Consider the following 16,056-nt stretch of genomic DNA (forward strand, 5'->3'; position numbering starts at 1 on the left):
TCTTGATCCCACCACCAACCTTTTTTATTAACCATGAATCTTCCTTTAATTCACCTAAATTCTATTTTGCAATCTTTTTAATAGGATTAGCTATCCTACTCCAAAGAATGTTCATGTCTACACCATCTCCTATTGCCCAATCACCATCTTTCATCATTTTATCTTTACATTTTTTTATATTTTCTTCTCTTAGGTTCCACCATCGAGTTATCTTACATTGATTTATGTTATCCTTTCTCTTCCATTTTTTTTTTTTTTAAATAGATATACCTAGCTTTAAAGATTTATGTTGTGTCGTTAAACTCTCTCCTTGTATATGATAAACAATATACCCTCTTCGTTAAGAGAAAAAGCTAATGATGCATCCCTCTTGATGCGATTGTCCCTGCCCTTCGAGCACTCGAGTATGGCAATTTTCTCCATTGTTTCTTCTCTTGTCCCCTTCTAATCTTCTTCTTCTTTACAGTAAAACCTTTTATCCTCCCTCGCAGTTGATCCTCCATTCTGTTTGTAAACCCTAGCCTCAATTTCAAACCTAGATTGTCAACTAGTTATCATTGACACCTAGTTATCATTGAATGTGGAGGTTCTTGAGACAATTGAACTCCATTTCTTGGCATTCGAAAACTCATCCACATCCCCTTGAGACAATTGAAACTCTCCCAACCTCATGCGATGATCAAAATCACATTTTCAACCATCAGATTGGTTGGGAGAAAAGCTGTAGCCTTGCGAATCCTCTTTCTCATCAGCCTACTATCGCAATCTTTGCACCACAAGCTAGAGTGGTCACTCTATACCATTTTAATTTGGCAACCTTCGAGGGCCATCAATATCTCCCGTTGCACCTAGAAAACCATCGCCCTACTCATCGAAATCCTTTTCTTGTCATTATTCTACTTGTCAATGTTTCTCCATCCCTTCTTCAGTCAAGATAGACAAAAAAAAGTTTCTTGTTTGAATGGCTCCCCTCGATGTGAGCTCTTAGAATTATTGAGTAGGCCAGGGATAAGTTTTCTCGCTATGTTTTGCTAGATAATGAGATTCAGTGGACCAAGGAACATATATTGGAATGTAGGATGTAAAATATTGAATTTCCTTGGATAAAGAAAAAGAAGTTTTTAGGAGGATCATTTATTATCATATTTGTGTCAAATTATTTCGGCGGGATGATTGTTTTTTGTGAAAATTTTATACTCTTGGAGCAGATTTTTATTGAGAATTCTAGGGGGCAAGGAAGCATTAGGCTGGTGGATCTTTTGTAATTCATTGAAAGGGGAGGAAGGTAAAAACAGCAGAGATAAGAAAGTTTTGGGCTGGTTGTGTAAAAAGTGTGGTTCCATAGACATGGAGCAGCAAGAAGTAAATAGGTTTATGCATAGTGGGCTGCATAATGAGCCTAGTTATGCAGAGATGGCGAAGAAAGGAGTTGCACTTGGTCGAGTATGGGGAAACTCCGATGGGTCTAGTTGGAATTTTCAAAATGGAAAACCCATGAAATATGGAAAAGAATAGAGATGGGGAGAGAGACACTCAAATGTTTTTAGGACTAATCCTCACTCAAACTTCAAAAAAGTTGGGCCTATTACTATTATTGGAATGAAGCTTGGCTTGAAGATAGTGGAAGTGGACAAGAAGTTGTATGTTGTTTAATTAGGGCCTGGACGCCTTGTTTTGAAGCTTGCTTTTCCCGTTGGCCCAAAAGATTCTAAATGGGCTGAATTAGTGAGTCTAGTTTGGGTGGAAAAAGAGAAGTTTGTTTCAAACAAACACTTAGTATTGAACGGGGGGATTTGACTCGACGAAAGTACTTGTTAAGTAGAATAGGGAAGTGGAGATGGTAATGTTCTCTAAGGGGGTGGAAGATCCTCTAAAGATGGATAGGTGCAATCCTTCAACCAACTTGGGAGAGCTGAAGACAAAATTGGAAGGAAGGAATGAAAAATTGACAAAGCCAAAAGATGATTGTTCCTATTTTAAAATTAGCTCCTAGTTTTCAGCAAAAATCGAAGTGACTCAAGGTGAAGAGATTAGTGAAGATGAGGTGAACGTAGATTCAGAAGACGAGCTAAGTAGCTTTTGCTAGAACTGGAAGAAGACAAATGGGCAAAACCGTCAAGAGATCTTTGTTTATATGAAAGGAAGAGAAAAATATTACGCAGTTAGATTCCCTTTCATGGAAGGAGCATATAGGAGAAGAGAGTTCTCTAATGTCTTTTGACACTAGGCAAGGGTTAGAAGATTTTTCTAAGCACAACTTGGATAAAAAACAGCTATTTAAAGAGGGGGAGGGGAGCCTTTGTCCCTTGTTCCTGAGCTTGTTCTTAATAAGGTGGCCATCATTGCTATTCCTTCTGAAATTGGGAAGGGTAATGATGATGCGACAACAATTCCATCAGATGGTTTAAATTTTTCAAAAGTTGGAAAAAGTATTCTTCCTTTTCCTGTTAAGTCATTTTCTCCTTTTGATGCTTTATGCAAGAAAGAGGGATTTGCTGGGGGTAGCCCCTTTTATTTTGGTCTAGGGAATAGTGAGAGACTATAAAGACCCAAACAAACTTCTAAATGACTTGGGTTTGAAATTAGTGAGTCCTACTTGAGCTGAGGTTAAGTTGGGGTTGAGTCCTAAAAATGTATGAGTGGGAAAAAAAAGAAGGTGCAAAATAATGAAAGAGTTTAATTTCTTCCATCAATTATAGAGGCGGTAAGTTTATCATGAAAAGGGGCAAACATGTGAGGTTAGGAAGATTTTAAGTTGGAATGTGAGGGGTCTAGGTGATGTTGAAGTTTGATTAGGGAGATTTTGCTTAGGAACTCTCCTAATATTGTGTTAATCTAGGAGACTAAGCTTAAATCAATTGATGAGGAGGTTGTTAGAGGGATTTGGGAAGGACATAGAAAGGATTGGGTTTATGTATCCTCTTGGGGGTCTATGGGATGCATACTTGTGTTGTGGATACTCATTCTATTACCAAAGTGGATAGTCTAGTGGGATTCTTTTCTCATTCTGTCCTGCTAGAAGTTAGAGACAATGGTCAATGGTGGGTTTCCTCTTTGTATGGCTCTCTAGATTGGCTCTAGGGATTATTTTTGGGATTAGCTTTATTTGTCTTTTGCTTTTGTGTGCCTAAGTAGATTATAGGTTGTGATTTTAATGCTGTGAGATTCTCGAAGGAGAAGAAGTGGGGTGGAAGGGTTGCTAGCACTATGCAAAAATTTGATTTGGTTATAAGGGAGTGTAGTCTGAGGGACCACCTATTGGGACATGCTAATTTTACATGGTTGGTGGGGAGAGGGGGGGGGGGGATCTAGGGAGGGGGTTAGTAGAATTGACAGGTTCTTGCATGCAAGCGAGTGGGAGGATGTGTTCCCTAGTCTTTCCCAAGTTGTGCTATCCTAGACCCATCTTCGATTATTTTCCTATCTAATTGGAATCTAAGAGTGCTTTGGGGACCCACTCCTTTGGATCATGGCTCCTTCCATACTTTGATAATTCTTGGTCTGAGGTTGTGGAAAGGGTTTGGGAGGGGTTTAGATTTATGAAGAAGTTGAAGAGGCTGAAAGAAAAACTGAAAGAATGGATTAAGGAAGTGCTTGGAGATGTTAGGTTTAAAAAACTAGTATTTTAGATGAATTGGATGAGATAGATAGAAAGGAAGAGAGCGTTACTCTTTCAAGGGACGTTAGAAAGGTATGTTTGAAGAATGAGTTGGAAGATATAATTTTCAAGGAAAAGGAAAAGGATTGAAGAGGGAGTTCCTCGTTTAATTTTTAATTTTTAATTTTAATTCTTCTATTTTCTATTTTCTATTTTTTTATTCATTTATTTTATTATTTATTTATTATTTTGGGATGGACTTCGTTCCTCTTTTGTTGCAATTTCTCTTTCTCTATCTAATATATCTTTTTTTATCATAATTTTTTTTTTTTGAATCTTTCGTGGGTTTATAATCAGTTCAATTGTTTGATGTGTCAATTAATGAATTTCAATTGCTATTCAATTGTTTCTTCATTGTCCTTTCACGTTGGCTATACGAAAGGCATTTTGGTATATTGGGTGAAAACTGGGTTTCTTCCGTCCACATTGAAGGCATTTTGCACCATCATGTTTAAGGGTTGTGGTAAAGGAAAGCTTTATGATGATGCACTGTTATGGCTATTATTTTTTGTGTTTGGTTGGAAAGGAACATTCAAAGGTGTGGCTACTGCTTACAATTTGCTTTGGAGTAGAGTGTTTTGTCTTGCATCACTGTGGGTGTTGGCAAATGGCTTTTCTTGTCATGCTTCTTTGGAAGGCCTGTAGTGGGCTTGGTTGGCTCTACTATATTGAGTTTGGTTTTTTGGTTTAGGCTGTGATCTTTGTAACTAGTTTATTTTAATGTAAAGGGAAGATTTGTTCTATCCTTGTTATTTTTTTTACTCTTTTTCTTTTCTGTTGTACACTCTTCTCTCTTCTAATAATTTCTTTGTTTATCACAAAAAAATAGTAACTTTGGTCATTTCTTGGAACTGATCCTATGATTTAGTAGTTTTATTTACCTTTGAAAAAAAATTAGCTAGGATTTGGAGTATTATTGAAAATTTCATTGACTTTCTATACTTTGTTCCTTCTTACTTTCAGCTTGATGTATTAATCTCTAAATACAGTGTTTGCCTGCAGTAAAATTTGATGCTATGATTTTTAAGATGTATGAAGCCCTCTCCATGTGCATATGCATCGTCTTAAATCTAATATATTAGTATGCTTGTCATTTTCTTTTTTTTAGGTAGGAAATTTTGTTGTTTTCATTAATGCTTTCTCAAAATACTGCAGATAATGGTGGTGGCATGAATCCTGATAAAATGCGACAATGCATGTCTCTTGGTTATTCTGCAAAAAGCAAATTGGCGAATACCATTGGGCAATGTAAGCCACAGTCCAAAAAGTTACATTAATATATTTTCCTTTATTCTCTTTTGAAGGAACTAGGCTATCATTTTTTCCCTATGCTGTTTTTGTCAGATGGAAATGGGTTTAAAACTAGTACGATGAGGCTTGGAGCAGATGTCATTGTGTTCTCTCGTTGTCATGGAGAAGTGGAGAAAAGGTTGGCATTTTGATAATCCAATTCTTGTACTGTTGATTTCATGTTTTTCTACACTCTTGTTTCATGATTGCCTTTTACATTTACTGGGATATTGAATGCTATATTTAAAGGTTTTCATCTTATTAAGTTCTGAGTTTGCACAAACTTCAAAATTATTATTATTATTATTATTATTATTATTATTAAATATGGAGAAATTGAGAGGCAATGGGTTAGGGCCTCCATACAGGTAACTGGAGGTGGTGCACTCGATACCATCTCATGTGAGTACATGTGTTTAACTAGTGCCCCAGATACCATTGAAAGAATTTAGGAAAAGGAATTTACTTTGGATTTGAAATTACATCATTTACTTTCTTGAGAAGTGATTATTGGTGTAAGATTTTTTTTTTAATAGTTGATTATATGAAGCATTTTTTGAGATCTTCAAATGAATTATTGAAATTTTGAGGATGTGTTTTTTCATGGTCAACCAATGAATTTCTATTTTCAAGTGTCCCTGCAAATGAAGAATGGTACTTCCTGGAGATCTTCATGGCTTGAAGATCTGCTTGTTGGGATCCTTAAAATGATTTCGACAAAATGCAGCAACACTCTTGCACAAAGCTCCAACACCATATTAGGGTTCTAGGAAGGGCATGGCGTAGCCTCCACTTTTGAAGATGCTATTTCCATGACTTGAGCCTATGACCTTCAGTTTTGCGTGCAACACCTATACCAATGGGTCATAGCCACAATTGGAAAATGTTGTTCTTTGTCTCGACACAGTTCATATCATGGTTGTCGCGACGTCCCGGGAGCGCGTGTGCCCCGGGCGGCGAAATTAAAAATTATTTTTAATTTTCAAGGAAAATATGGACTGTCGGAGTCGCCACTAACCTTTAGTGCGGTTAAAACACATGATTACTACCCCGTTAGGGGTAGAATCGGTCTACATTACCAGAGTTGGGGACGGGAGTTCGGTTACGCGAGGGGAAGGTACGAGCACCCCCTACGCGCCCGTTCTTACGAACGGTACCTAATTAATTTGAAATTATCCCTAAGTTAATCTAATAAGTCTCTAAATTAATCCTTTTTGTGAATTTATAAATACCTATGAAAAACAAATAAATAAATAAATAAATATATACATATATATATATTCTCTCAGAGCTTAGGGTACGTGATGCCCAAAGGCTCATACCCCCGCAATAAAATCATAGGGATGAAAATAAAAAATATTTAAGAAAATACGCTCCCAAAAATTGTAAATAAAATTTTTATAGGAAAATACTAGTATGAGAGGTTTTAATATATGGTAATAGAGTAATAAGCAACTCACACTTACTAAAATATCATGAATGTCAAAATAAGTAATTAGATACCATATTACTATATATATATATATTAATATACTAAGGATACTATAATACATCTCATCACATGTAAACATAATAGCAATACTATAATACTATCACTATATATAAAATACTAAAAAAAATACCATATATGCTTAGATCCTAAAAATTCTAAAAATACCATAAACAGTATGAATTAATCAAAACCCTAAGATATATACGTAATTAACAAAGCAATAGGGAAGAACCCAAGGTATACGGTAGTAATGCAACAATACTAATAATCCAAAAGATACCATATTAACAAAATCATAATAATAGTTCAAAACATACCATATTAACATGAAGTAACCGAAGCCCTAATATATTATAATAATAATACACTACTTGTACCAATAATACTACTATAAAAATAACACAACCGATATGTATATATGTATATATATCATAGCACATAATTACCAATGATAAATGCTACTAGAATAAAAAGGTGTATACATCATAATATTAATAACAATATGGGCCCTATATAACTTTAATCTGATCATAAACAATAATATCCAATAATAGGGAAGAAATCAAACCCTAAAAAGGAAATCAATGTATAACAATATGGAAACAATAAATACGTATATATGATAATATAGAAATAGTCAAACTATGGAAATCAATACGTGATAAACTGGAAACTCTGTAAATCCAAATAAGGAAACCCTAAAAATGAATATAAATGCATTAAATACTCACACATTTATGCTTTACATAATCATGCATTCAGTTCTAAAAAGGAAGTTTTGGTCCACAGCTCTCTCAAGGAAAGAAGTCGTTTGAGTAGCAAAAAGCAATAATTGAGACCACTACACATCAGTACAATACCCGAAGAAAGGCAAGAGAAATGAGCGAACAGTTAGAAAATAGGGTCCTGGGCATAGAACAAGGACAAGAAGAATTGATTGAAAAAATGTGCAAAATTATGGAATTGTTGATGAACAAAGGAAAAGCGGTACAGAATGATCCTGAGACAGATACGGACCCTATTCACCCTCCAGGGTTCACCCTAAATCATGGACAAACATCAGCTCCACCACCGGGTGTCATGAGGGATCCAATGCCAAATATACCTCTGTTCATCCCAACTGTGCCAGCACAGGGGTTTCCAGTGGCAGAGACTTCCCCCTTAGCAACTCCTGATATGGGGATAAAAAGATTTGAGTTTGAGCATTGTTGTGACGTATTGGAGGAGCGTTTGAAAGCAATTGAAGGGTATAATACATTTGACTCCGTTGATCCTAATGACCTTTGCCTGATGCCAATGGTCACTCGGCCTCCAAAATTCAAGATGCCGGATTTTGAAAAATTTGATGGAACCCACTGTCCTCGAACCCATTTGCGCCTTTATTGCCAGAAAATGGCTGCACACACCGATGATGAGAGGTTGATGATGCATTGCTTTCAAGATAGTTTGACTGGAGCAGCTATCAGATAGTATATTCAGCAGGATCGAGCTCGAATCCGTACTTGGAAAGATCTGGCAAATTCCTTCATAGCTCAGTACCGCCACGTGATAGAAATGGCACCTGATCGCATGACCCTACAAAGCATGCAAATGAAACCTAACGAAACATTCAGAGAATATGCATTTAGATGGAGGGACATGTCCATCCAAGTGAGCCCTTCAGTGGAAGATAGGGAGGCTATCTCCCTATTCGTGAATACATTGAAAGATCCCTGCTTCGGACATCTCCTAGGGGCAACCCCACATGACTTTATGGATATTGTTTCTACTGGAGAGGGAATTGAAACGGCCATCAAAGTCGGAAGAACCAAAAGTGGTGATGCAGAAACTGACCCGAGTAAGAGGAAGAAAGATGAGGAAGCACAGATGATTCAGGGGCATCATTACCAAGAGGGTAAAACCCGGTGGACAAATAAAAATTTTGCTTACAAGCCCACAGTCCATCAGATAGTGCATTCAGGTGCGCAACCCCAAGTAGTTTCCTTCGGACCTAAGCCTATTTCAAGGCAGCTGAATGTTCAGGACACGGGAGGGAGCCCTCTAATGGAAAGAAAGAGAAAAGAAGTTCAACCTATTCCGATGACGTATGCAGAATTGTTCCCGCAATTGGTGGAAATCCAAATGGTTACACCAATACTAGGATTGTTGCTACAATTCCCTTTCCCAAGGTGGTACGACCCAAATGCTCGATGCGAGTATCATTCTGGGGCAATAGGTCATTCAATCGAGAAATGTTGGCATTTCAAGCATAAAGTACAAACCTTAAGAGATTTGGGTCTATTGGCAATTGATGTGGAGGAGCCTGTTGTGCAACATTAAAAGAATATTTTGAAGTTCAGATCAGTCAGAGAAGTACAACAAGTTTTGAACCAGAGATATTCCGCATATAGTCTGAATAAATGAGTTTACTTTTTGACCATGGAAACAGAGAAATACAAGTGGCAAGCTTTTGATTGTTCGCCCCCTTTAGGGATGCTTTTATTTTCTTTTGTTTTCTTCTTTCTTTTGTTGCAATTTATTAAAGGTTTTGTCTCCGAAATTTCCTTTTCTATCAAAGAAATGAAATTATGCATTTTCGTATATCACTTGCATCGAGAGTTCAATGTCCAAAATTTTGTTTACTCGTGTTTCTTGCTAAGATAAGGAAAATAAAATACCAGTATTCATGAACCAAAAGCAGGTGTTAGTTATGAAAAATTCAAGCTACAAGACGAAAATAAAGGAAGATGAAACAATGTTCGTCACTAGATGAGTTCAAATACTGTGAAGAAGTTCTGAAAGCCTCAGTAAAATATATGTTGGTTCCATGAATCTCATGTCAGTCCGCTAATCAAGTTTTGATCGAATGATAGATGGCCATCTTTGGCCGACCAGTTATCTCTAAAAAGAACCAAATATTGATTTACCAATTGTTAACCAAGTTGAGCCTGAATGTTAAACTAGTCTTTTCTTAAAAGCCAGTTCACCAAAAAGTTAACCTGGGTTGGGTCTCCTAGCGTTTGACAAGTCATATGAGACAACAATGGGCTATCGAAATGATGGCAGGCCCTTTTTCTGCTACCCAAAAGAAATTCAAAGAAGAAATCTCTTGCAAGCCATTTTGAGCCTGAAAAATTCATTTATTGATTAACCCGTCAAAGGATCACACCCCACACTGGGGCAGTTTAAAAAAATTCAGTACCAAATGGAATTCAAATGAAAATGAAGTTAAGATTCCTTCATAAAAGGAAAAGCAAAAGTTGCGATAAAAGAGAAGGAAGAAGAAAAGGAAGAAGAAAGAAAAATAAGGGACATACTACACATGTGATCTTTGACCAAATTACCTCGACGATTTTGAGCCTTATTTAACTCTTTTCTTCTTTAACCAAAACCCTAGCCTGCATTACAGTTCAAATGAAAGTCCTGACCAGATTGGTATACATTGTTGTATCAAATGATTTGTCAGACGCAATAGTGTCTGAACTACGTAATGACCTGATCCTGAAAGGGTACGTAGGCAATTTGTCCAAATGACAAGTTCGGTCAATATCTTGCAAGTGCCTCAATTCAAACTTGGAGCATAAAACATCATTATGGGATGGGATTTTTTGAGCCTTAGTTTCCCTTTTATCCTGAAAACCTGTATCCCTCAGCCTACGTTTCGTCCCGAGTCTTAAAGACCATCTTGAGATCAAAACATTGGTCGGACTTGGCTGAACTAGGGGCAACCATTAAACAAAAGGTTCTCAATGGTTTCACGGCAGAACAAGGTAGAAGAATAGTCCCCCAATGAAACTGGGGCAATTGGTGAAAGAAGAAAATCAGTTATTCAATTCGAAAATTTAGCACCATCATCATTAGGGCTCTCGAACACTGGTATGAAATTTTCCGTTGAAATAGCATGTAAACACAGTAAAACATCTATTTTGTGCATATGGCCTTTTGATTTAGCAAGTTGATGTCCTAAATGCATGATCATTCATCATTCATTCCTCCATAAAAAAAAAAAAAAAAAAAAAAAAGGAAAAAATTCCATTCTTCAAAAGCTCCAAAAGGAGGACAGATGGTCAAAAGGGCTTAATCACGGACACATTCGCCAAAAGATGATCCTTGTGAAAGACAGGTAAAATGGTTAAGAATAGTTACAGATGTACCAAAATGATGTAAACTCCGTGTTGAGTTCCAGTGACGCTGATTTGGGTGCCCTAGTGTTGAAGCCAAATTTGAAGCCAATATCAATAACAAACGATGGTAACTGGGGCAGATTCTGGGTTGAATTTTGTTGGGACTAATTCCGATGCCGTCATATCAGAGTGCACGATGAAAACATAACCAAGATCAGTGGACGAGGATCGAAACTGGGGCAATTTTTCAGTTCCATTGGAGCAAATTTAGGAGCTTTCAAGACAGGAATCAAAGTCAAAAACAGGGTCATGTAAACACTAGGGCAGATTTTGAGTGCCTTTTGGAATTTAAAACATGGCCAGAATCAGCAGGTACACTCGAGATCAGAGATTGGGTTGTTGATTACAAGCACGTTGGAAGGAGAAAAGATTCATGCATTACCATACATCTCATGCATTGCATGAGAAAGGAAATACGAAGGGCATCTCATGCAACATGCATACATCTTTGCATTCACACATCACTATGCACACATAGCAACATTTCACTGCATTCTATCATCTTAGGTAGCAACATGCATACATATAGCAATAGAGCACCATTCAATCATACTTGCCTGGTTGAATAAACTTCTGAATAATTCTTTTGCCTCATTGACTGAGCCATTCTTGTCTAGACATATTTTGAAACTAGGGCAGCTGGCCCCAATGCACAGATTGACATACTTTGAAACTGTGGCAGTTGACCCCTTGGTTGTTGAGTCTCAAAGAGGGTAATCTAAAGACAGCCAAAGAAACTCGAGTTTTCATTCCCGATTGATAATCCCCAGTGGAATAATTTTGGACCCTACACCTGAGGACATATTCCAAAAAAATCTCAAGGTTTCGTACCCGATTCATCATCCCCCATATAGAGTAACCATCTCCTTAGTCCAAATTGAGTCATGTGCCTTGAAATTAGGGCATCAGCCCTCACATCCAAAAATGTTGTTCATGACAAAATCGAGGTGTTGGATCACCTCAAAGCTTTCTTGATTATCTCGTTCATGCGAGTAGTTTCATCCAAATTGTTTTGATCATCTTATTCACTTTTATTGACCCATCGCGGTCCACTCTTATTGACCCATCGCGGTCTCACTCATTTTGACCCTTTGCAGTCCCACCTTATTGACCCTTCGCGGTCCCACCTTATTGACCCATCGCGGTCTTATTCTTATTGACCCTTCGCGGTCCCACCTTATTGACCCTTTGCGGTCCCACCTCATTGACCCTTCGCGGTTCCACTCTTATTGACCCATCGCGGTCTCACCCATATTGACCATTCACGGTCCCACTTTTATTGACCATTCGCGGTCCCACCTTATTGACCCTTCACGGTCCCACTTTTATTGACCCTTCACGGTTCCACCTTATTGACCCATCGTAGTCTCATTTTTATTGACCATTTGCGGTCCCACCTTATTGACCCTTCGCGGTTTCACTTTTATTGACCCTTCGTGGTCCCACTTTTATTGACCCATAGCGGTCCACTCTTATTGACCCATCTTGGTCCACTTTTATTGACCCATCGCGGTCCACTTTTATTGACCTATCGCGGTTCCACTTTTATTGACCCATTGCGGTCTCATCCATATTGACCATTCACGGTCCCACTTTTATTGACCCTTTGCGGTCTCACCTTATTGACCCTTCACGGTCCCACTTTTATTGACCCTTCGCGGGTCCACCTTATTGGCTCATCGCAGTCTCATTTTTATTGACCATTTGCGGTCCCACCTTATTGACCCTTCGCGGTTTCACTTTTATTGACCCTTCGTGGTCCCACTTTTATTGACCCATCGCGGTCCACTTTTATTGACCCATCGCGGTCCACTTTTATTGACCTATCGCGGTCCACTTTTATTGACCCTTCGTGGTCCCAACTTATTGACCCATCGCGGTCCCACCTTATTGACTCTTCGCGGTCCCACCTTATTGACCTATCACGGTCCCATTCTTATTGACCCATCGCAGTCCACTTTTATTGACCCATCGCGGTCCACTTTTATTGACCTATCGCGGTCCACTCTTATTAACCCTTTTGCAGTCTCACTTATGTTGATCCTTCACTGGTCATTTTTGAGAAGCCACACTTTGGTCACTTTTGATGCATTGGGTCCGGTCCAAAATCAGCGTCTTTTATTTTTGCAGGTTTGTTGTTACAAATAACGTAGGAGAGTTTCTACTTTTACTTTGAAGCAACGAAGCCTACAAAGAGGGGCAGCTGTAGACACCCCATTTTTACCCAGGCCCAATATTATTATCATTATTTTTAAAATTATTATTATTTTGCTATTATTATTATTTTTATTATTATTATTATTATTATTATTATTAGTGTTTTTATTATCTTTATTTTATTATGTTATTATTATTATTATTTTTATTATTATTATTTTGATTTTATTATTATTATTATTATTATTTTTTCATTATTATTGTTATTAAATATTTTTAAAATATTATTATTATCACTTTATTATCTTGCTATTGTTATTATTATTATATTACTATTATTATTATTTTATTATCTTTATTTTTTCATTTATTATTATTTTATTACCATTTTACTATTATCATATTTACTATTATTATTATTATTATTTATTTTATTTTCATTATTATGATCATTATTATTGTATATATTGTTACCATAAAAGTATGAAGAGAATAAAAATGAAAAAGGAAAAGAAAAGAAGGATTTTTTTTAGGGTTGGAAATTTTATAAAAAAGGGGGGGCGCTGTGAACACACAGGCGCAGCCGGAGGAACAAAAAAAAATCCCTTCTTCTCCATCTTCTTCTTCAACCCCACCAGCTTCGAGCCGCCATCACACACTTGCAGAAACCATCTCAAAAGCAACCTCCATCTGCAACTCCGGATACTATCTCTCGCTTACTCGAGCATTCACGCACCCAGCACCTCCACGGCATCTCCCATCATCACCGTCACCACTTCCGGCCACCCCCTGTTCATCGCCGCCTGCCATCTCCACAACCTACGGCCATACCCGCAGCCGTAACATCCAACCCACAGAACCTCTTTCAGAGCACCAGCATCCATCAGCCCCACCAGCAGCCGATTCCCCCTTCTGCAACTGCTGCCGCTGCAACCATCCGAGAACGACACAGCAGCAGCGGCGACTCCTTCCAACTCCGGCCATCACCCGTCCTCACCACTGACCACCCTACAGCCTCTGCAACTCTCTCCGGCGACCACTCCAGCACCAGTCCCAGCCGCGGCTGTCTCCGGCCATCTCACAGGCAAACCGAGCCTCCAGCCACGACTCCCATCTCCAGCCCCCTCTGATTTTTCCACCTTTGGCTATAATATTAATTCAGATTATATATATATATATATATATATATATTTAACATCAATTTGTTTTTATTGCAGGATTTTTCTTTACTTTAGGATGTCGATTATTTTAGGTTTAAATTTGTTTAGGGTTGTAATTATTTATATATATACCCATGTCCATATTTTTAATTGTTTTCGTATTTAATACCCATGTCTATATTTTTTCATTGTGAATATTAATTGATTTGTTCCCATTGTTGTAGGGTTCGTAAAATTTGTTAGTTGATGTTCTTGTTGGTATTTTGGTGGTGCATATTATTTAATGAACATTATTATTGTTGTAGAAGTGCTACAATTAAAATTTGTTTTAACCTTCAAGTTTATACTTTTGTTGTATTTAGGGTATGTATTAAATTTCATATTCATTTTTAGGGTTTCCTTATTTGGATTTACAGAGTTTCCAGTTTATCACGTATTGATTTCCATAGTTTGACTATTTCTATATTATCATATATATGTATTTATTGTTTCCATATTGTTATCCATTGATTTCCTTTTTAGGGTTTGATTTCTTCCCTATTATTGGATATTATTGTTTATGATCAGATTAAAGTTATATAGGGCCCATATTGTTATTAATATTATGATGTATACACCTTTTTATTCTAGTAGCATTTATCATTGGTAATTATGTGCTATGATATATATACATATATACATATCGGTTGTGTTATTTTTATAGTAGTATTATTGGTACAAGTAGTGTATTATTATTATAATATATTAGGGTTTCGGTTACTTCATGTTAATATGGTATGTTTTGAACTATTATTATGATTTTGTTAATATGGTATCTTTTGGATTATTAGTATTGTTGCATTACTACCGTATACCTTGGGTTCTTCCCTATTGCTTTGTTAATTATGTATATATCTTAGGGTTTTGATTAATTCATACTGTTTATGGTATTTTTAGAATTTTTAGGATCTAAGCATATATGGTATTTTTTTTAGTATTTTATATATAGTGATAGTATTATAGTATTGCTATTATGTTTACATGTGATGAGATGTATTATAGTATCCTTAGTATATTAATATATATATATATATATAGTAATATGGTATCTAATTACTTATTTTGACATTCATGATATTTTAGTAAGTGTGAGTTGCTTATTACTCTATTACTATATATTAAAACCTCTCATACTAGTATTTTCCTATAAAAATTTTATTTACAATTTTTGGGAGCGTATTTTCTTAAATATTTTTTATTTTCATCCCTATGATTTTATTGCGGGGGTATGAGCCTTTGGGCATCACGTACCCTAAGTTCTGAGGGAATATATATATATATGTATATATTTATTTATTTATTTATTTTTCATAGGTATTTATAAATTCACAAAAAGGATTAATTTAGAGACTTATTAGATTAACTTAGAGATAATTTCAAATTAATTAGGTACCGTTCGTAAGAACAGGCGCGTAGGGGGTGCTCGTACCTTCCCCTCGTGTAACCGAACTCCCGTCCTCAATTCTGGTAATGTAGACCGATTCTACCCCTAACGGGGTAGTAATCATGTGTTCTAACCGCACTAAAGGTTAGTGGCGACTCCGACAGTCCATATTTTCCTTGAAAATTAAAAATGATTTTTAATTTAGCTGCCCGGGGCGCACGAGCTCCACGTCGCGACAATGGTTTCAAAACTTGGACCAGACCAGTCGGTTTTATGTTTCTTAGTGTGAGAGCTACAATGATGTAGAAAGCTCTTTAGCGGTGGGTAAGTGTTCATCAATCATTATAAAACTCACTAACTGTTGTAACCATGTTTAGCCTACTGGCTTCCCTCACTAAACACAAGTTGCCTATATATGTGTTGAGAATGAATTACATTGCTGTACTATTTACTGCATGACTCTTATCTACTTGCTTGCTTTTTTACTGCTTCTACTTAACTTTGTATTTGATGGTTAATAATCTGTTCATGTGGTGAAATAGTGGCATACATTTGGTTGGCTAGTTAAGCAAGAGTGCTATAACTAGTGCCACCACAGCCTTTCACTAGGCGTGAAGTGCTTAGCCTGTGACACTTGGTGTGAAGAGAAGAGGAGGAAAGAAACTAGTTCAATTATCATTCACAAAAACAACCCCCCTACACTCGCACAAACA

The 16,056-nt window shown here is 36.9% G+C and overlaps 1 protein-coding gene across 2 annotated transcripts in view; it reads left to right on the forward strand.

Moving 5' to 3' along the window:
• Positions 1–16,056, forward strand: part of LOC131160715 (protein MICRORCHIDIA 7) — a 61,628-nt gene that overhangs the window by 23,398 nt on the left and 22,174 nt on the right. For both annotated transcript variants that reach the window (XM_058116581.1, XM_058116582.1), the window contains exons 5-6: positions 4,814–4,906; positions 5,003–5,087. In XM_058116581.1, the coding sequence (XP_057972564.1) occupies positions 4,814–4,906; positions 5,003–5,087 (178 nt within the window). The remainder of the gene's footprint in view (positions 1–4,813; positions 4,907–5,002; positions 5,088–16,056) is intronic.

Source organism: Malania oleifera, chromosome 7 (assembly GCF_029873635.1).
Source record: "Malania oleifera isolate guangnan ecotype guangnan chromosome 7, ASM2987363v1, whole genome shotgun sequence".
NCBI lineage: Eukaryota > Viridiplantae > Streptophyta > Magnoliopsida > Santalales > Ximeniaceae > Malania > Malania oleifera.